Source organism: Corvus kubaryi, unplaced genomic scaffold (assembly GCF_017639235.1).
Source record: "Corvus kubaryi isolate FWS band 111438036 unplaced genomic scaffold, C.kubaryi_AGA036_p1.0 137, whole genome shotgun sequence".
Classification (NCBI taxonomy): Eukaryota; Metazoa; Chordata; class Aves; order Passeriformes; family Corvidae; genus Corvus; species Corvus kubaryi.
The window spans coordinates 8,859,462-8,883,773 of record NW_024580671.1 but is presented as its reverse complement, the minus strand read 5'-3'; the positions used below and the strand labels follow the sequence as shown (position 1 = coordinate 8,883,773).

The following is a 24,312-nucleotide window of genomic DNA, read 5'->3' as shown; positions in this document are numbered from 1 at the left end:
TGTTGGGTTTTTTTTTTTTTTTTTGGGGTGTGTGTGAACCAGCATGGCCTTCTGCACTTCAGATTGTAGATGAATTTGTGTCTGTTATCACAAATATATGGAATGGTGCATCTTTTTACCTGTTGCTTACTCTATGTACTTAAAAATATTTGGTCCAAACAGATATCCCTAAGATTTATATAGAAAAAGTAAAATAAATTGAAGAACAACAAATAAGCTTTTATGGATCCTTTTTTTATTCTTGGGGAAGGTTAAGTAGTATTTTTTTAAAAATCACTTTTTTGAGAAAAAAACCTTGCGTAGCAAAGTTTAGCCCAATGGAGCATGTACTGTAGACAGTCAGCGGTACTGGTGATCTAAGTTCCATGATATCTCTACTGAGTATCAAGGCAGACCTTGAGTTTTAAGAGTGACTCGCAATGTGTCTTTCAAACTTGAAATAGAAACTAGTCAATAGCAGGGAGTATGGGACAGAAGCGTGTTCCTGTTTTCTTCTCAGGTGGGTCTGAGTTTCTGCTTTGGTTGTGTGGATTTGGGTGCACTTTCCTACACGCTGTAGAAAATGCAAGACATCCAGGCAGCCCTTCTACATCCTTGTTCAGGGCCTGTGTCTTTTGTTAGTTGTGAAGACTGGGATCCAATGAATCGGAAATTGGAAGTGACAGCTGGTGGTGTTGCCAGTATAGTGGTGTTGGGTATGGCTGGCTTGGTGTTCAAAGAAGAGGAGAGCAGTGGCAACAAAGAAAGGGAAAGCGTTTGTGTAGATGTGACCTTGACTTTGAGATCTGTGACATAGATGTTTTTCAATTGGGGTGATGAATTATAAAGACAGCAGTATTGTAGCTTACTAAATGTAAAAACGGTGATGTAATAATTGCATTGTAGAGCTGAAAACATTCTTGAAATTTAACTTTGAAGAGAAATGTCCTGTAGCTGTGTCAGTTCCTTCATTTTAATTTGTCTACTCAACAGGCTTTATCATCATGTAGAGCATGTAATTATAATGCTTCCAATAGTTAAGAAGAATTATAGGGAAAACAAACAGCAATATTTGCCAAAGTTACTTAAACTCAAAAATAAGCCTTTCATCTCTATTGTAATAGGAAAGCTTCAAAGCACAAAACTGTGACAGGGTTTTTCTGTGTAAATCATATTTGTGCAAATGAAACAATATCAACTGTTTTGATAGTTCAAAATAAAACAAATTTCTGCATAAAATTTTCTGCATAAAAGAAATCTGAAACAAAAATATTCCTTTTCATTCATGTAAGGTCCTTTTTGTCCTTTGAGTCCGGGCCGTTTCTTAGAGGGGAGTGATTTTTTTTTTGGTGGGAGCAATTAGCAGAGGCAGAGAAAAATTAACATACTCTTGCTGTCTGAGCAGTTGAATTTCTCCCACATGTACCTGCTGATGTGGTAAAGCTACTTATTTTGCACTGGTGTATACACACCGCAATCCTTGAGATGCAGAACAGTTTTGAGTAGTGTTCTTTGAATTTAAGGTGACCAGAAAGTCTTAATTTAACTAAAACATTGCTTCCTGTGTAATTTTGGGATTCCATTCTTGGTGTCTTCCCGTGTGTTTTGTGAAGTGGCTAGTGAACTGGAGGTACATATAAGTTGATGGCATCCTTTCTTCATGGTTATGATCATAATCTTTCTAGATCTTCTCCTTGCCTTGTATTTTCAAGTGTAAGATCCAGGCAACTTTCTCTGTAAAATACAATACATTATTTTGTTTAGATGCACAATTTTTTTTTTCCACATTAAGTATCTTTTTTGAGCCTTTTCTCTCTTCTGTATTTATATAACATGGAAAAGGTTTGTTGGTTTTTTTTTGCAGTGAATAATCAGTGCTAAGTAATTCCTTTGCAGATTTCTCCATACTGCTTCCAACTTCCAGTTTTGAATTATGCAAAGATTTTGGTCATCTCTGATAAACTGCTGAAAAATAGGACTTGTAAAAATCATGTGTTGTACTTGTTTTCTGTTGATCTGATGAAAAGCATATGTAATTAAAAAATAAATTGAAAGATTGTCAGTTAAATTGCCAATTTGTAGTACTTTTTACCTGTAATGTATTTTTGGTGTACTTGTCCACAGTTGTCATGTTCACTTAATCATGTGATGTGTTAAATATACATCATCATACTTAATGAGAAATCTTATTGGCTAAGTCTGTCATTTCAGTGAACTGTTAAAAGATCAGATGAGTAATTTAACCAAAACCACTATGGACTGTAATTTATTTAAAGGTTGACTGATTTCTGTTCTAGATTATTTGCTTCATTGAGATGAAAAGTTGAAGTTTTACACTTACAAATTTTTTTTTCTTCACTGATTCCCAGGTCTCCCCCTTTCATGAATGAAATACATTTGTTTTGATATGAAACAGCTCTAGATTGTATTAAAAATTACATTGTTTTATGATGTAGAGTATATTCTTGATTTCATCATCCCATTTAGATGCAGAGTCTGCTGTTAGATTTTCTGGACTCAGCAGTGCAATGGGTGGGAAGAAACATTTTTGGTGGTTGAAGTTTGGACTTTTGCAAGAACAGTCCAGAGTTTCCATTCTATCATGAAGTATTCTGAACATATTTGAGTGTGTTTCATTCAAATATTTAAATATATCTGACAGCTATTTCCTGTTTACTTTCTGATAAAGTGATTATTTCATTTAGGGATTCATATAATGAGGCTTTTATTATGGCCAGTGACCCCTTGGAAGGCTTTCATGAAGTGAACCTTGCTTCGCCTACTACACCAGATCTTCTTGGAGTAAATGAGTCAGGGACTCAGGAACAAACTACCTCACCCAGTGTAATCTACCGACCACATCCTTCTGTTGTGTCCTCCACACCAATCCAACCCAATGCATTAAATGTTTCTGACCTTCCTACACAACCTGTTTATTCATCTCCCAGACAACTGAATTGTGGAGAAGTATCAGGTATAAGGTAAATGCCATGTGTCTTTTTATTTAAATTGTTGATGTTTGTTGCATATAAACTGTTTGCTTCATAACAGATACAATTTTAATATTTACAATGTTGTAATATTAAATTGTGTCCATAATTATGTATTCACCATCACTACTGCCATTTCTAAAATACTACTCTTACTGTATTATATAAATAAAAAATATATTGCTTTCTTTACAGCATCAATGTTACCGACGCAGTACTTGGTTCTACCTCTGGACCCCAGAGTGGGTCATTCAATCACAGTAATGCCAGGAAGGAGAGCAATAACGTAGAGAGAGAGTTTTTGCAGGGCACTACAGTAGCAGATGTTGCTGAAGGAAATGAAGATATTTTTGGGTTGAGTACAGACAGTTTATCTCACTTACGGAGCCCATCTGTACTGGAAGTAAGAGAAAAGGGCTATGAACGATTGAAAGAAGAACTTGCAAAAGCTCAGAGGGTAAGGTTCGTTGTCTTCTTTCCTCCCGCTTTTTCTCTCTTCAAAGTGTTTCTAATATTGCAGAATGATAGATGGGCCAGAAGGTGCACTTGAAGTCTACTCTTTTCTTATAGCTTTTTTATGATGTAATTATTTAATGTAAAATTTTCTAAGTGCTGTGCTGATGTCTTATAATTATTCTTTGATAATGTTTTTTTTCCTAGTGCTGCTGCTGCTACTTAACCATGGAAACTTTTGCTGCAATATGTGGTTAAACACACTCGCTTTTTGAAATGCAGGCTTTCCTTCATTCTGACATTTGAGAATAGGAGTTAATTTTCTGTCATTCTGTTGTTACTGAATAAGTATTTATAGACACTGATTATATACCTTGCGAGTCTTCTTTCCTCTAGAGTTTAAAAGTGTAGCATGTGTCATGGAATTTATAAATGCTTTAGAAACAGGGATGTTTCACAGGGGAATGACTGCATAGGAAAGAAGCAGTAAAAATGTCTCTGGTGTTCTTTAGAGTACTGTTACACCACACTTCAAATTGAATATGGATACCTTTGAAGACACTGTGTCTCAATTCATTAATATTTGTAAAGCGCTTCGTCTTGTTTGGATGGATGGTGCTATATAAATGCAAAGCCATTATTTATCATTTTAACATTTCTCTGTGCTTAAGTTTTGAATAGGTTTTGTGCTGTTTGTATATGTGCCCTTTCTTCTCTTCTAGGTAATTCCATTCTTGTTTAGGGTTAAGCTCATCTTGTGTTTGAACTTGCTGCCCTCTGTTTGCTACCTCATCTTGTTGAATGCAGTCGTCATTACTGTCATAGTGAATCTTAACTATGGATTTGGATGTTGCTTTTTCTGTTGATTGTTTTATTGCTGAGCAGTGGCTTCCTTTGCTAATGTGTGTGTTTACTTAGCTTTTGACCACTGAAAGGAAACATTAACCTGAGCTACATTTGAGGACCTTGCATGTGAATATATAATCCTAGCAGTTAAACTTGGAATCCTAGAAAATAAGAACAAATTAACATTTAAGCTTTAGAAAAGCTCTTCTTTACAGTATACCACAACTCAGATCTGCTACTGATAGCTTGCAATGATCTAAAAATCTTACTGCAGTGTATCGCACTTTGTCTCTTAAATATTGAAGTGTTTCCTGCTTCACTCTGAAATTTGGTAAGGCTGTTAAGGAAATAGCATGAAGGCTGCTAGGACATACTAAACTGCATGTTATGTGCTTTCAAACTCTTTGTGTGGTCTTAACAAAAGCAATTCAGCACTAACTTGAGACTGTTGATGTCAAAGTTCTTGCTAATTCTCAAGTCCTCATGTGATTCTTACCAGTGTTATACTGGAGGGGTAGCTTACTTTGCTTGTCTTTCTAAACTTGCGCTGTTTCAGAATTGCTTAGTCACTGCAGGAGTCTGTACAGACTGTACAACAATAAACCCTATTCCTTCCATTATACTCACTTTCTTCCTCTTCCTGCATGAGCACTATTTTTTCCTATCCCTAATCCATCTCTGGTATCTTTCTTCCAAAACTCATGGCTGTTCACATAGTGCTGTATTCTCTCTGTGATACTCATATATCATGCAATCTTAAACTTTTGTTTCCAAGCATATTCACTTTTGTTGATGAGTACTCAGTTCAAAACCTGTAGGGATGTAATGAATAGGTAGTGTCTTTGTATAACTGGTTGTCTTTTACGTAATGGCTTTAAATTCTCTGTAATTCTCCGTGCTGTTTACTAGTGAGAAAAATGAGAATTTCAGTTTGCACTTGAATTTTGTGAGCTCATTGAACCTGGAAATTTTACAGGCTGCAGAGAGTAACAAAGTAAATGCAAATTTGCTATTTTGCATTTTTCATTGGTTCCAAATTTCCCACCCAAACTGTGTGCTATTGTACTATATGTTAAAGATTGATTTGAATTTGTTGCAGTTGTGATCAGAAAGGGAACTAGAAAGGAAATGGAAATTTTAAACCTTGGGATCCACTAATTTTTTTTTCATGTCTTTGCTTGGAGTTAAACTTTTTTCTTAATGTGCTGTCAGGTTTTTTATATTAGATAATGTATGTATGCCATGTAATTGTTAGACATTTCAATATGGTTCCTGAATAAATTATTCAGTAATAGAATAAGTATTATTTTCTTATTTTTCTGCTTTTGTATGCCTTGGATTTCTTAAGCCTATAGACTTCTTAAGATGAATGGCATTGCTGGCAAAATCGTTAAAAAAGTCTTTCAAAGCTTTGTTTCTTGATGAGAGAAAAATATACTTTCTACTTCAATCTAGATCAGTCGCTGCATCAAATCATGTAATAAAATTGGGAGAAAGGTTGGGTCAGAGGTTAACAGCAGTGCTCAACTCTGTACTAAAAGGGCATATAAGAGTTTACATACTTTTGCCTTAAAATGCTCCCTTAATTAAAATGATAGATTATTTTCAAATTTAGAGACCATTCAGATTATTTTTTGCTTATTTTTTCACTGAAGTCTTAATTTCTGGCTATATTCTAAAGGTGGAGATGGGTAGTGTTTGCTTTACATCATCTGAACCCTTCTTGTTTCGCTAATCTTCTAAAGCGGCATCAGGGAAACTGAGAAGGTGTTAAGAGGCTTAGTGATTGTAATGCCTGGGACCTTATATCCTCACGTCTCTATGCATTTGTATTTTCTCTGCTGCGTTTGGATTGAGCTCTCTCACTGTGGTTATTGAAGATAGCTCAACCACGTGTAGATAGCCTCCCAGAGAATAGTGATGGTATTTTGATACAGGGTATTTCTTGATGTACAAATTTAGTGGAGTCCTTGCAAATATATATCTTTCATATATACCTATATATACCGTATACCTTTTGCTTTTCATCTTAGTTAACCAGCATGCTGCATGTATTTTGGATAGCTTACCTATAGTTTCTGAGCTTTAGCAGTTTATAGTCACGAACTTGAATTCTTTCCTTGAATTTTTGTGTGATTTCGCTCAAAGTTATTTCCTTGTCAAACAAACTGATGTTTTAGCCCTCTTTGATGAGGAAAGAGCAGTCTGCCAGAGATGATGGTTCCAACACACTTGGTTTCCATGATTCCCATGGTCTTTAGAGTAAGATCTGTATACTTGTTAGTAACAAGTAAAACCATGTTTGACTTTTTGTAGTAAAATGTGAATTAATTATATTTTCCTAGTAGAGTAAAATTGATTTTTTTTCCCCCTCAATACAGTAATGCTGGTGAAAGAGGTGATAGTATAGAATGTGGCATGGTCAATTTCAACACAGTTTGAAAGCCTGATTCTCAGATTTAAAATTTTCTTTCAAAGGCTTCAATTTCTGTATACATTTTTCATCTCGGAAACAAACCGAGTGTTACAATTTGATCTCGTGTCTTCAGATCAGCCGTAAAATGTGATATTTTAAAACTCTGCATGGATTAATCAATAAACAGGTTCACAATGACTACCCAGGAATTCCAGTAGTGCTATACAGTACTATTCAGCATTTTAAAATTTGCGTTTTTTTCTTTAAAGTTAACAATAAAAATGAGGGTGTGTTAGAGCTGTACTGAAGAGTATGCTTTCAGTCTTTTCTAAAATCAAATTGTAGTTCAATTGTAAGGCCACAGGCTTGTGATTGTTGAGGATGCATATTGGTTCTCTGAAGGTGTTTTAGCAATTCCGAGCTGTCTTTGATGAAAGTTTCCACCCCTCTTACGCTGTCGCAGTGTATTGTAGGCAGAGAAATTTTCTCAGGCGAGCAGAAAGAAGACTGTATGAAAGCAAAATAGCAGCATCTTCACCCACACCATAAGATAATTCAGTAGTTTGTGAAACACTGCTAACTTTGAAAAGATATTCTGGATCTTCTGTCACATTAAACAGCCTTGTGAATCTGGTTACAAAGGACTGATTTTTATGTAGCTTGTTTAACTTGTGTGCTGAGTGAAGACCAGTCAAACAGGAGTGCATTTAATAGAAATACTTTTTTGGTGACTTCAGAATTCAGCAGTATCCCACAGTTGAGAATTTAGGTGATATCTGTAGAAAATGTTCTTTCCTCAGTATTACACGTCTAGTTCTGACTTGGTTAAATTGCTGAGCTAGATGTAGGATGATTTTCTTTCTAGAATGTGAAGTGTGAATGGTTTTGAAGCAGTAATTTGCATTTCTTATCTCACTGGTTCTTTTTAAAGACTCACCCTGTAGTCTGAGAAGATCAAAGAGAAATAAACAACAATATGACTCTTTGATACAGATTTCTTTTTAACTGTAAGGTGGGGTTTTTTTTCCCCATGCAAGTTAATTTTTTTTCTTGCCTTCTGTAAGTGTGTTTGAAGTGTGTTTTTTAATAGTTCCTCATCTTCATGTAGTTACTTTTTCAGAACTGAAGGACTGCAGCATTAATGGTTAGTCTAGCACACACAGTTGTCTTTTCTGGTTCCTTATTGGCTATGGCTGGGAAGTCTCCAGTAATGCCTTTAAGACACAGGCAGTAGTAATGTTTCTAATAATTGCCAATCTTTTTGCTTTGGGCACTCTTTATTTCTGCCTTGCCTAAAAAACCTGAGCTTAAATTTGCTTTACAAAAATAACGTCTTACATTATGCTTCTCCTGAATCATGTCATGGAAACTTGCCCAGTGTTTGACAAATCCAGCTAAGCAGCCATGCGTAGTAGACTGCCTGGTGTCGTCTTTTTGTTTTTGTTAAGAAACTTCACTCATCTGCCTAAATTTTAATTTAATCTCTCCTAATCTTTCCAGTTGCAGGCAAAATGTTTTATGTATGTAGTGGTAGGTGAACCTGGGGTAGTTTTACTTGCGTGGTTAGTTTGACAACTCTTGACCTGAATATTAATGTAACCTCCTCTTAAGGTGTATTGATGAGTATGTAGCCTCCCTTACAAATCAGAGAAGTAAGCCAAAGGAAATGTTGACATTTCCTCTCCATTTATAGGAAAAGTTTCAACTTTTTTTTGAGTTTTTAAGCATTTTGCATCAGAATCTTCCATTTCCTGATTAAGAACCATACTTTATATGGGAAATACTTTAAACCAACACAAAATAATTAAATTTTGTTTCCCCCTTTCTTTTTTTAACCTCTTCTTTTTTCCTTTTTTTTTGTGTTCAGTTTTTTTGTATTCCTTTCTTCTTCTCATGCCTCCATCTGTAGCTATTTTCCTGCTGCCTTTTTGGTGTTTGTTGTGTTTTTTTTTCTTGAGAAAGAGATAGGTCACTGTGTGCAGAATAGTAGCTAGCAAGTAAGATTTGAATAGAATTTGAGAAATACCGTGTTTGGAAAAATTCCCATCATTTAAGTGGTACCTTTCAAAGTAGTTGTGTATGGAAAGCAAAAAAATCCAAATGACAAACTAGACTAAAAATTAATGAATACATTCAAAGTTAAAGCCAGGTAAAAGAAGGATAATGCCTTTGATACGAAATGATTCTAGTAGAGTCCCTAAATTCTTGTCCAGTCTAAGAGCTGAAGTCAAACAGGACTCTTTACCTTATAGAAAAATCTATTGCCAATTTCACTGCAGAAATTGAGAGCAAGACCTAATACCAGCATGCTACAAGGCAAGATGCAGCTTCCCACATTTGTTGTATGCAACATTACTTGAATCATGAAGACTTTGGAAGAAATACTAACCACCTTCCAAAAACACAGGGGAAGCTTCCATTCGGGCCTTTTTTTGTGACTCTCTTGTGACTGGCCTCCCACAGTTTTCTGAAGGCAGCTATTTTTTACTGGCTTGTGGAGGTTTTCAGAGCAAATCATTGTTAGGTTGTATTTGAAGTCTTACTTACTAGTGATAGTCTTGGCTCTTGCATTTCAGGAATGAAATGCCTTTCTTGGTGGGGGGAAGGGGAAAAAGAGATGGATGGGGATGAGAACGGAGTTAGGGCCAAAAAAAGTTTCGAAGGTCAGAATTGGCTACTTCTCTTTCTTTTACTTTGTCTACATCGTTCTCTTTCTGCAAGAGATTCCAGGGTTTAATGGATGCAGAAGGGGAGAAGAACTTTCTTTCAAATTTCTTATCAGCCTTTTTCTACTTCTCTGCAAAGTACCCCAGTTTGTCCTCAGTACGGATGAGATTGGGCATATGTAACCCTTCTACTGCCAAATCTGTGTTAAAATCTTACTGTAAAAATTATTATGGTCAGACCTTCTCTCAAATTTTAGTGGTATAGACACTAACATTTGGAATTTCATTAAGTTGTTATAATTTTATTTATATATCTGTGTAAACAAGGGCAAGGATATAATTAAAGTATGATTTTGGAAACATTGTAAGGAGATATTTGGAAGACAGTATTTGCAGTAAAATAATGTTTTAAGATTTTAGAATTGCAGATTGTCCTGAGACAGTGCTTTCTGATTTTTTTAAATTAATTTTTTTATTTTTTAAAAAGGATTACTTTAAGTATATTTTAAGGAATGGGTAGATGAACTGGTGTTCTGTCTGCCCCAGTAATTAATTTGATCTATATTTTATCTGAATACAGCCTTTTATACTTCCAGGAAAAAAAAGGTTTTTTTACTTCTGGGTATTTTGGAAATGTTCGTGTTTAGCTTAGGTATACATTAGATTGGGCTGGTATTATTCTGTACAGCAGGAAGAAACAGCTATATATGCATAGCATTAATTTAATTGTTTTTAGTGTTAAGATGACTATTTTGAAAGGCTTTGTTTAGCAAAGGTTTTATGCTCCTCTGATTATTTGCTTTTATTTTTTGTCCCCCCTCTCTTGTGGTATTAGCTTTAAAAGGCCAAGTTACTACTCTAAGTCAGAATAAATAACTTTCAATTTTCCATAGGAGCTGAAGTTAAAAGATGAAGAATGTGAAAGGCTTTCTAAAGTGCGAGATCAACTTGGACAGGAATTGGAAGAACTTACAGCTAGTCTGTTTGAGGTTTGTTGGAGTCTTCGATGTGATATACTTAAGGGAAGCTGAGCCAGATGTTTTATGTAGAACCAGTATATTGTATGCTGAATTTTTCTGCAATAGGCATATAAAGGGATTTGTGTCCTGAAGACTTGGGTGTGTTGAAGTAAAGGCTTAACAGAAAGCAGCAGACTTTTCACTTAGATGCAAGATACCTTATTGAGCTTGTCAATCTGCCTAGACACAAAATGAAGAAAATAAGGAAAATATATCAGCTTATTTTTTGGCATAACTATTTTGAGACAGCTTCTCTGTCTGACAACAAGGCTATCTAGATAAGAGCTAAATTTGGGGTTGCCATGGTGACTAAATAAAAAAACAGTGTAGTTCCAGATGAATGGAGGTAGCAAGTACATAACTTAACCATGCTTTCAGCTTCTGAATTTTGGGTCTGGCAGCATGCTTCACCCACAGACTTCAAAAGAAACATTAGTGCTGAGTGATGCACCGGGGTGAAACCTGGTTACCAAGTGAGAGGCCTGAACTTTAAGTGGGACCATTGCATTTGAGGAAAAGGCAGTAGTATCAGCAAAGATTGTGAGATTGTATTACACGGAAAAAAAAATGCTAAATCTGTAACTTGAAGTAGGATCAGTTCTCATTTTATCTTAGGAATATATAGAGGAATGCTTTGGACCTAAATTGTGGCGTCTTTAACTGTCAGAATAAATTTCATAATCCATGGGTGATTTATACATTTACTAAATCATAAAGTATAGGCTTTCAGCATATGCTTAAGGATACAATATTAGGTATGTTTTAGAAGCAGTGTTTAAACCTGTGAAGTTGTATAAAAGTGCTGTTAAACATTTGAAAATACTGACATTCAAAATCAAATTACAAACTACATCCTGGTAGGGCAAGGTTACTTAAAATATTGAGCAGTTCCTTTGTGTAAAAAAAATAAAATAGAAGAGTGGAAGGGTATTTTTTAGCATAAATACTTGTGTATGCTGGGGGGAGGAAAATGTCGGGTAGGTATTTTAACTGTGGAGGAATAAAAAGAAAATTATCAGTGAAATTTTATATTTATGACATTGCATTGCTTAGAACAGTGTGTCAATTTGTTAAAAATATGTTTGAAATACAGTTTATTAGTAATAACAGTTTGAGTTTGAATTCTCCAGACTGTTATAGGCATGTTACCCAAGTTTTCTTTTGTGATTTGATTTCACTGAGAGGCTCTAACAAGACATAGTGGTGAGGTTTATTGATTTTTTGCACTGGGATCTGCAGCCCTTGAATTCATGTTTAATTTTGAATCCCACTAATTTCAGCAGCCATATAAATGGATATGCTAGGTCTTGCTAGGTTGTTGCATCCCAGTGGAGGACTGAGACTTGTTTTGCACAGCTGGGTGCATATATTACATTATTACACTGTAATAGCACAGTAACATGCTTTGCTTTCAAAGGTGCATCACTAAGCGGAAACTGCATGGTCAATGTTAAATGTATTTGTACACATTGTATAAATGTGTATGTTCCCATTCCTGCATGTGTCTTGTTACTTACTAGAATTTTACAGCCCCATATTATACAGCTGTGTTTGTATGCCAGTGGGAGCCAGATCTTTTGGTATGAAGATGTATGAACTTTTTTGTTTTATTTATATAGTGTCCAGATGTGCTAGGCGCTTTACAGATATGAAAAGGATCCTATCCCAAGTAATTTGGTTGATGGCTCTGATATTTCAATTTTTGTTGCCTTCAGTAAGTACCATGTGAGAACAGGAATTTGATCGTAGGTGCAAATTGCTGGATCAGAGCCTAAACAAATACATTTTACAGACAACAGGCTTAGAGGTATGACGTAAAAGGATGTTTGAAAAACCCTCAGTCCTTTTATGCTTCCTTCTTTATTGGTTTAGCCTTGTTTCTTTACTTGGATTGTTTTATTAGTGCTTTTTCCATTCTACTTAAGAAATGTTTATTAAATGATGAACTGTTTTTATGCTGTTGTTTTGTCTCTTTTATTGATGACGAGAATTTAGACTTCGTAGTTGTTTGACTGGTTTCCTTTGTGCAGAAATTTACAGTTGTCTAAAACTGGTTGTTCTGGCTACAAGAAGGGAGACGTTCTTTTGAATGTGCTACTGTGCCTGTGTTGCTTTTGTTGCTACTGGCTGAGTCTTTCTCTTGGGGGTCAAGGAACTTGTCAGCCACCAAAGCGTGACTGGAGCCTGGTGTTCCTGACAGGTATTGTTCCTGCTGGAGGGGGGTGGGTGGAGTTGCTGAATCTGGGCTCAGAACCAAGGAGAACTGTAGGTGCCAGTGATGAATCAAAATGATAGATTTGTAGGGATTTTTTTTTTAATGTAGCTATTTCATTTCAGACTATTGCGCAACTTAATATTCACAAGTAGTCTTCATGAAGCAAAAGTATGCCATTAGTTGTTGGGTTTTTTGTAAATTTGTGTGAAGCATTTACACTAGCTAAACATCTTTTATAGGAAGCACACAAAATGGTTAAAGAAGCAAATGTCAAACAAGCAGCAGCAGAAAAACAGTTAAAAGAAGCACAAGGAAAGGTGAGTTTTTCCCAGCTTGTTTTGTCTTTTCACATGGTTTTAGATCTGAAATGTGAATCATAAAGATAGAGCATTACCTGTATCATTTTTAGAATATATACTCAGTTGTTTTGTGTTGCTTGACATATTCTTAGCAAACACCCATGGACACAGTGTTTGTGTCATGTCAGCCAGCAAGGTGCATAGGAAGCCGATGTTACTGCAATATGCAATTGCACAGGCATCTGTGTGTTAGTACTGTTGGAAGATGAAGTTTTGATTTGCACCAAGATAGCCAGAGATGATGTTAATTGATGTAACATATTTATAAACTAGTATATTTTTGTTTGTTAATGACTTTATTCCCCCTGCCCCGTGAAGATTGATGTCCTCCAGGCTGAAGTAGCAGCATTGAAAACACTAGTACTGTCTACTTCACCAACATCTCCAACTAAGGAGTTCCAGTCTGGTGGAAAAACTCCTTTTAAGAAGGGCCATGCAAGAAACAAGAGTACAAGCAGTGCTATGGGCGGCAGTCATCAGGACCTTACCATGGTGCAGCCAATTGTAAAAGACTGTAGAGAGGTAATGTACAAGGATTGTTCTCTTTTTGCTGATAAACTGGCTTTATTGTTTTGTTTTACTCACAATAAATATGGTATATATTAATCTTCATTTAATGTTTACAATCCTAGAGACGTTTTTCATTAATGAAAGAGCTTCCTTTACATACCAATAAGGAGGTGTTTTTTCCAAGTCTTGTTTACCTTTAAGTCATTAAGGGAAGATAAGTTTTCATATATTGGAATTGCACATGGTAATTAAAAAACCCCAAACAATATAACTGGATGATATGTCCTGGTGGCTTTTTTATGAAGTCCATCACTGAAAGTTCGTAGACTTTCATAAGCATTGTATGAACTGCCATAGAAAAGAGGAAGAGTAGTGTTACAGATCGGTAGTGGGTGAAACAGGCCAGGGGAAAGATGAAATCAGTAATTTATTAGAGAACAGGTGAAGAGTCACTGGAATCCTGGGGCCTGTGTGGGTGTTTTTTTGGTATGGTTTAGGGTTTGTTTGTTTGTTTTTATGTTTGGTTTGTTTGCTTGTTTTTTAAATCTACTGGTATAACTGAAAATGGGGAAATAATGAGGTGAGAGCTTGGTACTTGAGTCCTTGGAATGGTAGTAGTAAAAATTGACCAAAGAGTTGAGAAGGAGCTTATTTTACTGGGTGGTTAGTAGAACAGCAGATGAAATCCAAAAATCAGTAAATGAGAAACGAGGCATCTAGGAAAAAAATGCAACTAGCAAGCTTGCAGTTGTGAATTTGGAAAGAGCTACATTGTACTGGAAGAAAAGATAGCGTCCTTGTTGATCACTGTCTGAAACCCCATCTCAGTGTTCAGTGATGGTCAAAGACCTACAGAGACTTAGAAGTCCTTAGGAAAGCAATAAATACTAAATAAAACGTATTATATTGTAGGAACATGTAGTAAAAGTTTGTTTCTGTACACGCAGCTATGATATATTCCTCTCAGAAAGGAAATTGTGAAAATACAAGGAAGTGTGACATATATGGTCAAACCTAATGGAAAGTTTTCTGTGTAGAGAGATAACTTGAGGTAGAAGAAAAATCTCTGCAATCTCAGGTGACATGGGGAAGATGAGTGATGAACAATTATTAATGAATTAATGAAAACTCTGGAAGTTAAAAGGAAAATAATTTTTAGTCAGTATATAATGAAACATTGTCATGAGGAAGCAAGATTAAAAATATGTTCAAAATAAAGTCATGCAAAGTGACAAAAGAAAAGCCTGTCAAGGTGTATAGAAGATAGGATATTTGGCTTAGAAAGCTTTTTTAGCTACAGACTGCTAGAAGTTTTGAGGCTGTAAAAGAATACACATCACTGTCTTTTCTCTCAGATGTCTCTTCAGCCAGCTCTGTGGCTACTGACTATTGTCAGAGGGGTAATATGCTGACTGGATCTTTATACTTTATTTTTCCAGTCATCATTAACTGCATTTGTACTAGACACCATTTTACTATAAACTTAGAAAATTAAGGCATCTTCCAGTTTGTGTTTCATACTCAAACTTAAAAAAAAATCAGATGACTTACAAGCTGCTTGCCCACTTTCAGTGGTATCCAGGATATTTTCCTTACTAAAACTGAGTCCTTGTTGCCCTTCAGCAAACAGGAGAACTGGGGTGGAATCTGGTTACTTTGTAAGCATCTGACCGAGGTCATGACTCAATGAATTCTTTAAGTGTTGTGCAAGAGTGAGAGATGGGAGAAATACGTTTTACGTCAGTTTCTCATGGAGAGAACGTGGTGATCATGGAGGACATGCTGCAGAAGAGCCAGTCTGCCTGACACTTTCTTCAGTTCATTCTCCTTCTTGTTGGCTGCATAAGGAGACACTTTGAGGCTGCTCAGGACTGCTCAAACTGGTGACTTTTTCTTCCAGTGACAGCCTAGGGAATCACTAAGAAACACATGGGTTTTCCACCCACTGGGACTTGAGTATTCTTATTTCTCTTCTGAGCAGGGGTATTTAATGGAATGTAGAATGGGGTGAAAAAAGCAGGAGTGCCTTTGGCATGGTAGGTAGGACATTGTTTTAAGCAGGGGAGGCATACCTTCCCATCTGCTCCTGTTATCCAGTGCTTTATTTACTGGTTTTCTTTATAGCTGCTCTTAGGTAAATTTTTTTGCATTTCTGGGAGATTGGGTCTGAAACCCTAGTTCTGTCCCCTTCTTGCTAGTTGTTCTTGCCACTGAGTTGTTACTCTTTGAATCTCATTCTTTTGATTCTGAGTGACTTGACTTCAAAAGGGGGTCAAGAGTACCTTTGCTCAGGGCTGTGTGTTGGCCCTGAGCCAATAGCTTTGAACCCTTTTGCAGAGTCTAGAGCTTTGTGTTTTGGGATGGAGCTGGGTGTAAAGAGGTCAGCTCTCAGATTTCTTTGTGGAATGTAGACAGAGTCAAGAGTGGCTGGCTGTCCACCCTAAATTGCAGTGGAGCTAGAAAGGTGCCAACATCCCAGAGAAATACTTCCTAGCATGTGGTAATAACCTTTATGATAAATAGACATGTCTAATGAATTTGGACATTAAAAAGATTGAGATAAGCCGGATCTTAAGCAGACAGGTAGCATCCCCTCAAGAAGGGGATCTCACCAGAAGTGTTGATAAATGCATCAGTGTTGTTCAAAGAGCTATTTTGCTGATGTCATATTTACTGTAATGGAAGCATAAAAAAAAATTTAACTGGAATTATTATTACATTTGATTGTATATTTAATTTCAGGTAATCGAAACTGGTATCTAGTGAAAGCATAAGTAAAGGCAGGGAGGAGATACACGTGTATCATGCATTGTAGATTGAAAAGGAAGAACATCAAGCTATGGTCACTGAACAGTTTTTTTCAAGGCAGCTTCTTTATAAACTGTAGGTTTGGGTAAAATTGAGTAAATCTGGAAAATAACTAAGTTAATAAGAAATGCATCTTAATTTTTAGAATTCTAGACTACAAATCAAAAATTGATGTTTTTCTGCTGGTATCTCTTGATTGTATTAATTTTAAAGCCAGACCTGAGGTGGGTTTTAAGTTATGGGAAACGTTCCCTTAGGAAGCAAGTTACACCTATTGAATTCCATTTGCACAATGAAGTTGGTGGCTTAGCAACCAGAACACTTACAGATTAGCTTAATTAAGGTAGTTGTTCCTGATTGTACCTGAGCATAGTGCAAGTGGCTCTAACAAAAAACAAATTTTCCAGTCTAATTTTTGTAGGTTACTTTTCAAGGAAAAAAAGAAAAATAATAAAGTTTAACCAAAAACCCCTGAAAGTGATGAAAGAAGCCCCCCAAAGCATACATGTAGAAGAATGGCAAAGTGCTGAGAATTCAGAGAAGGCGTAATGCCTGGGAAATGAAAAAGAGACTGAAGTTGGTTCAAAGCAGCATACTGATCTTTTAAATAGTATTAAAAATCAATTTTTAGTATATGCTATTTCCCCATTTCATTATCTTATCTGTATTATTTGTTTTTAATTGTACAAAATTATAAATTCACATCCTGGCTTATGTTTCTACTGCAGTGTACATCCTTTCTGGAGTTTTAGGAGTATAGGTCTGCTGTAGTTCAAGAAGGGGATTTAAACAGGGGAAAAGGTGCTGAAGCAGAATGTCAAAACCAGTCTGAGGATCGTGTTGTGGGGAGCAGGATGGTGTTGCATATCCCTTTGGGATTGGAGTTAGGTTTATATGTTGGATTAGGAGTATATGTCAGAAGCACTCACCCCGACTCCTGCAGCAGTGTTGGAGCCCATGAGTGAGATCTTTCTCAAGTAACCCTAAAGCAGACAATGTGCTCTGGGAACACCTCCGTGTGCTCTGGCTGTTAGTGGGTAGCAAGCCCGTGGGACAGGCTGCCCCATAATGGAAATGTATTATTAATAGCAACCTAGTATCCATCTCTGGACCACCACTCTGGGTGGGTGCCATTCTGCTGCTAACTGATCTCAGCATGGAGATGACAAAACAAGGTGTTTCCAAAGCAGGTACAATTATCTTTTCCTAACACAGAACACAGTTCATCCTAGCATGATTTAGTAGGTAATTTTAGCGTTTCCTCTTTGACTAGAGGAGCTGTGGGGCTTATAAATCATTCCCAGTGAGCATCCTTGCCTTTCTGTTGTAGGGAGGTATAGGAGAGGGTTTTGGCATAAAGGTGAAAAATGAAGAATAACAGTGTACTTTTAATTGAATTGTACATTGACTTCCTGTTTTCTTAGTGTATTCAGTGTGTTAGTCTATTTTCTTTTTGTGTTTGGATAGCAGCATGTTTGGGTCAGATGCAGCATGAATGTGTAAAATGTCTAGGACTGCAGTTGTTTTCTTTGAATTTCTCTGCTTTTCTTAACTCATATAAATAGAGGCGGACTGAAATACTGTAATGAAGATCCATGAAGATGGAAACTGTTTTCTGGCTCTTCATAAGTTTTTCAAAGCTATCTGTAAGCTTAGGAAATGGGGGAAAAGTAACTAACTTGTCCCTGGTGTAGTGGTAACCGGTAGATGCATTATCTCTGTGTACCGAAAATTGTATGTTTTGATTTGCTTGAATTTACAGGCTTAGGAAAGTGGATTTAAGAAAGTATTCATAGCTGAACCATAATAGCATTCTTTCACATTACAATAGAAAGCATTTTAATGCTTATTATTTACCTGTGGATATTTGCAAATGGTAGACACTAGTGTGATAATTACATTACTAAAATATTGAATCTTTGTGTGTTCTAGGCTGACTTGTCTCTGTACAATGACTTCAGGTCTTGGAAGGATGAGCCTACTATGGACAGAACATGTCCTTTCTTGGACAAAATTTATCGGGAAGATATTTTTCCATGTTTAACCTTCTCCAAAAGTGAGGTAATGGAAATGGTCTTAATGTGGTCACTGATGTCTTCCCCTTGAATATGTTACATGGAGCCAAAAGACTACTATATTGTTTTCAATATGAAGTCTAACCATTTTTGTTTCATTGGTGTGTGACAATTTACAGTGAAGTCCTAAAGTTTGGTCTGGAGCATTGAAATGACCTTTTTTTTCTTCACTATTCCATTAGTGCTCTTCCAGATACGGCCTTTTTAGATCTACTTCTTCAAATGTTACTCCTGTCTGTCTGATGTTTGTAGGGAGGGATGGAAGTTTTCTTCCTGATACTTCAAATACAGTGTAAAAGTCATGTTCTGTCTCTTGTTTATATAGGGGGCAGTAGAGACCAATATATTTAATTTTATGGACTGATTTTCTCTCGTATCAGTCAAAGCAGACTGCAAGCACAGTCTGGGCCTTTTCTTGAAGAGAGGTTTGAGTTACAAGAATTAGACTTTGGGATTTAGATTCAACAGGGGCCGTTTGTAAATATGGTTTTAGAGGAATCAAACTGAGACTTTTTCCCTTGTGTTATTCCTACACATTCTCCCATACAGAGGAAAGACTGGAGTTTTACCTATCCTGGGAATAACATGGAACTGATTACAGATCCAACTGATTTACTTAGTTTTTGTTCTTAAGCAGCATTTACAGGTTGTAGTTGTAGTATCAGTCAGTAGGGAAAAGGGAGCCTATTCTTAGATTTTTATTAAAAAATGATAAGAAATTTTAAAGTCTCTTAAGTATTAATACTCTTTCCCAATAAAGTTAAACACCTCACATAGAAAATCCTACGTTTTCTTCATAATGTTTATCTGTCGTTTTCAGGAGGTGTTATGTTCTTTACCCATGCTTTTCATCTACTGTTACTTTCTGGCCATAAGCACGTGCAGTCTTCTAGTTAATTGTACACCAGTTTGTTATGGTTGGTGCACAGCATCATATGAATCTCTCCCACTAAAAAGTTTGCTTGGTTACTATGGGAATTAAATTGCTTCTGCAGTATATATAAGTAGGCCATCCTGTTGTCTTTTGCAGCAACTTAATTTTGGATTTTGATCTTCAGTGGTAATATAATTACTGTAGATGTGTATTGCCTCTTAAGGGAAGAGTGAGGGTTCTAGCACTTGTCAGTTACACGATTTATTGTTTCCAGATGCTGTGTGTAGTGACCAACTTCTCACTTGGCTATTGATAGGCTAGCGTGCAGTTAAGCCAAACAATAATTTACACACGTGTTATGTTTTTGAATAATTGAAAATGCAGTTATGTGAATGACTGAAGTATTACATTAACTCTCAGTAGCCTCTTGTGTGTATGTGTAGTGTTTTTCTTTTGGGAGATGTCAGAGAGAGTATTTCATTTTAACTACTTCAATAGTAACATTCTGTTCTTAATTAAAGTACAATAGAAAAAATATCTTTATTACTTAGTAGGAAGGAACCTTGGCACAAAATTATTTCAATAGTAACATAAGTTGCACCTTTTTTTAAATCAAGTAATGGCTGTTACTTGAAACAGTGATCTTGGGCAAGTGTTCGGTCCAATCAAGCAAAAAGGTCACATTTCCAGTGTCTTATGATTGTTTATAAAGAGTGAATATAAAAAACATGAGCAAAGCTGCACTTTAAGTGACTAGTGTTCGGAAGTTGCAACTGGCTTTTCTATATATTGTTCAATCTTAACTTGTTTGAACGCCTTGCTAGAGCTATCCTTAGCTGAAAAACAGTGACATAATGTTTACTTGTTTTATTCAAGATAAGGATGGATGCAGCATAATTTTGTGTTTTTCATAGCACGCAATAAAATTAGACCAATTTTTTAAAATAAAGTTTGTGCCATATTCAGTCTCTGGCAAGAACACAGCCTGTACAAATACATGTGTTATTTGGGTGTATGAGGAAAGGCTGAAAATACAGTTAGTATTTTAAACATGCTTGACTACATTCCTGGCTGTAAAGGAAGTTAGCTTGCCTCAGGGAAGGCAGGGTTATTTGGAGGGCAGAATTTAAACAGGAGCTTGGAAATGGGACCTCTTGCTCATGATGAAAGTGAAATCTTATTTGGAATAGAATTTTTGTTTGGTGGGTTGGGTTTTGTTTTGTTTGGTTTGGTTTTGTTGGGTGGGTGTTCTTAGCTTCTTAGAAGAAGAAATATGTCCCTGCTTTGAGGCAATGGATGAAGCAGAGCTGTTTTTAACTGCTTTCTAAATTTCTCTTGCAGTTGGCCTCAGCTGTTCTGGAAGCTGTTGAAAACAACACTCTGAGCATTGAACCTGTTGGCTTGCAACCTGTTCGATTTGTGAAAGCTTCTGCAGTTGAATGTGGGGGACCAAAGTATGTTGAGCTAACACAAGGGGATAATCTTGATTCATTTGAGATCTCTTGGCTTGAGAAAATTGCTATCAACTGTTTACCTCAGTAAAATTTGTCTGTCTTAATTTCCTGAAATCTAAGACTTCAAGATTGTTGTTACAAATTTGATGGGAAAGTAAGCAACTAATAAATGAAACTTCAAAAAAAACCTAAGAACAAACCTTGCCTTTTGGGGAGAGCTGTTTGCTTGACTTTTGATGCATTGACCCCGAAAGTAACCTTCACCTCTTTGGAGAAGACCATTCTGATATTTAAAACAGAAGCTTTTGAACTAGGGCCTCTCAGCTGGAAAGCATCATGAAAAAAATAGGTATTGAAATAGTACAGGCTGGGTTTCCGAAATCTGGAGTACTTGTGGCATAAAAAATTTAGGACCTACGTAAAATGCTGACAAAGGTAGCTGAGGTATTGGAGAAATATAGAGAGTGTTAATCCTCCGAATTTGAGCAGGAGGAATGTAAGTGGGAATGAAGATGAATAAGAGTTTGAACGTAAAGTAGGAAGTATGCTTGAATGACAGGAAATTTATTTAGAGGTTCTGGAGTGGTCCTAGAGGAATGTGAAACAAGACTTGTCAGGTACTGATACAAACACTGAAGTGAGGTGGGAGGGACTTGCCTGAGGCACTGGAGCTTTGATGATGTGGAGAAGGAAAGGGATTGTAGGATGCCTTAGTGTATGTCAGAGTAAGAAAGGAAGGTCAGTCTCGAGATTAATCTGGAGCCTTCCAAATCTTGAGAAAGACTTGTCTTTTCTGTTGGAGGTATTTTAGACAAGTTGACAATTTACTCTATAATATTTGATTCGAGAGAGCTCAGTTTTACAATAGAAAACTTCAATTGAAATGTTTTCGTCTGACTCTTAAGATTTTTTTCTTTCTCACTGCCATTGCTTTTTAATCCTTTTTTTTCTCTGTTGAGTGGAAGAGAAACTACAATTAACACATCTCAAAATTCTTTCTCTTTAAAGAAGGTGTGTAAAATGAAAATTGTGTTTTATGACTTAGTCTTTGATCCTTTCTAGCCTACAAAGTTCAAGCATTCAAATATTCTTCAACTTCTCCTGTCACTAGAACACACACTTTTAGAGCTGTAGCAGCCTCTCATCAGAAGGGCCCACACCAGTTTTGGAGCTACTCAAGTGGTAGTGAATTCCTATCCAAGATTTGCCACTGTAAGCTATGTTCCATGAAAGCAGTAGAGAATCTGGACAGTCAGAAACTACTGAAACAAGTAATGTGTCATTAAAGAACAATTGGCAAATGGATTTAAAGTCATTGTGGTTCAAGCAACTTCACTACATCTTGGTGTGATGAAATACTTAACCAGACACGAGATTCAATTTCATTATTCAGAAATTTCTGGAGATTTTTAACCTGCTTTCTCCAGTGTAGGATAACTTTCAAATCAGAGCTTACAAAATCCTTAAATATTTGCAAGATAGAGATTAGTGTTTTGAGATGACAATGCACAATTTGTAATTTAGTTATTTTAGGTGTATCAAAAGGTTAGGAAAATTCTTTTCTCCCTTTTCCAACTCTTCTGTACCGACAAAAACTTGTAGATAAGTAATAGGTAAGAAATACGCAGTATTTAAGTGTAATTTAACAGCAGTTGTGCTTTGCCTTATGTATTATTACTGGCACTGAATGGGAAACAGGTGTTCCAGTTTTCCCTGAATTGGTGTAGCAGTTGCAGGTTTTTATTTTCATACGGTGCAAAACACTTTTTTAATTGAAACTGTCTTCTTAAATGGGTAACATAATATAGATAAACTGAAAATAAATGATAACAAAAGCTAGAGTAATGTTTTTAAAGAAGTCATTTTGTTGTGCATTTGTGTGGGGGAACAGATGCATAAAATAGTGGTTAACTGCCCGAATAGCACAGTAAGGAGCGGAGGACAGAGAGCTGTGGTGGTAGTGCAGAAGGGTTCTTAATATACAGAATTTCCTGAATGGTGCCTGTGATGGTGTGCAGTAAGTGCTGCCTTAACAAAAGACAGCTGGGTTTCCCCAGAAGATTCAAATAATTGTCCCTATGGGGAACAAAGCGCTGAGCTGCATGTGCCATACAGCGTGAAACTGAGTCACTGGCAGACACCCTCAGCATTTAACTGGTGTGATGGAAGACAACATAGAGAAGGCAATTATGTAACCAGAAGGAAAAAGGGGTTTTATTATCCTAGCATTGAAGGTTTGTCTTCTGACAAAAGCTAGACTGAAACTGTGATCCAGCTTGCTTCAGCTAGTATAGGATTTCTTGTATCAATGAACTACTGTCAGTTGTCATAAATTGCCATGGAAAATCATATACACTGTTCAAATTTCTCCTGTTTTACATGGTTCTGTGGACCAGCTGCAGTCAATTTAAAAGGGCCCATGAACCACTGTTCAGAACACAGAAGCTTAGTAATTTTTGTTTCACTTTTGAAAGGCAAATTGTTCTTAGACTCCCTAATTTCATGAGGTAGAAATGGGAGAAAGAACCAGCAGCTTTTAAAATTAATGAAACAGTGGTTGCCATGACAACTCAATTCATCTGAGATGCTGTAATACAGACATTCTGAATAAATCAAATTCTTCTCATCTTTAAAAATTCATTGTTTTCCTAAATTTTTTTTTTTTTTTTTGGGGAACAATTTGTGGTGACTAACGGCTTTTCCTGAATACTGCATAGTTGCGATACACCAGAAGTAAATTTGATTATTTTACTCTCACTTTTTGTAATGGTAACGAAAAGAATTATTGCCAGACAGCCCATTTTCCTTTGTCCCAAAAGATTTTATACTCTGAATGTAAAATAAGATTTCAATTTGGGCATAAATGCAAAGCTGGATTTAAAATGCATCTAAGAGAAGCTTCAAAGAATTGACTGCTCTTCTATGGTGCTGATATTTTTTTTATAATGAAATACAATATCAAGCAGAACTTTAAAAAAATCTGTTTAAATGTTGGCATCAACTAAAAATTAAAAAAATGTTTATTTGACATATCAAGAGTTAATTAAAGAAGTCCCACTGTGCCAGAGTTGTCAAGCTGGCTTAAATTAGTGAATATGAAAGTGCATTCCCAGACCTGAAGGAAGTTTTAGAATTCAAAAAAAGCATTATAACGCACCAGTATTGAAATTGAATTAGGCCTTGTGGAACTAAAATAATTGACAACATAATGTAATAATTGCAGCTTTTAAAATGAAGGTAGATACTCATCTATCTGTGCCAATATGAAACAGTTACATTAATGCCATAAACACATGCAGGTGTTTAGACATTAATGTCAGATTTGTTTATTGAATCATGTGACCTTTATATTTGTAGGAAATGTGCTCTCAGTGGACAAAGTAAGTCATGCAAGCATAGAATCAAATTAGGAGATTCAAGCAGTTATTACTACATTTCTCCTTTCTGTCGTTACAGGGTAAGTAGATTTACTGTGATTTAATTTTGTCTGGTAGTTATTTACTGTTTTTTTCCCATACCTTTATACAAAATTATATTAACCACCATTATTTTTATATGAGTTTAGATCACTTCTGTGTGTAACTTCTTTACATATATTCGATACATCCAGCAAGGGCTGTTGAAGCAGCAAGATGGTGAGTAAAAAAA

The 24,312-nt window shown here is 36.1% G+C and overlaps 1 protein-coding gene across 4 annotated transcripts in view; it reads left to right on the top strand.

Moving 5' to 3' along the window:
- The window catches only part of LOC121659571 (RAB3A interacting protein), a 33,087-nt gene that overhangs the window by 5,682 nt on the left and 3,093 nt on the right, over positions 1-24,312 (top strand). For 2 of the 4 annotated variants that reach the window (XM_042017791.1, XM_042017790.1), the window contains exons 2-10: positions 2,685-2,960; positions 3,165-3,426; positions 10,244-10,339; positions 12,824-12,901; positions 13,262-13,465; positions 18,194-18,322; positions 20,552-20,664; positions 24,022-24,121; positions 24,230-24,299. In XM_042017791.1, coding sequence (XP_041873725.1) covers positions 2,710-2,960; positions 3,165-3,426; positions 10,244-10,339; positions 12,824-12,901; positions 13,262-13,465; positions 18,194-18,322; positions 20,552-20,664; positions 24,022-24,121; positions 24,230-24,299 — 1,303 coding nt within the window. In that variant the 5' untranslated portion in view covers positions 2,685-2,709. The remainder of the gene's footprint in view (positions 1-2,684; positions 2,961-3,164; positions 3,427-10,243; positions 10,340-12,823; positions 12,902-13,261; positions 13,466-18,193; positions 18,323-20,551; positions 20,665-24,021; positions 24,122-24,229; positions 24,300-24,312) is intronic. The other 2 variants (XM_042017793.1, XM_042017792.1) reach the window with 2 other exon arrangements.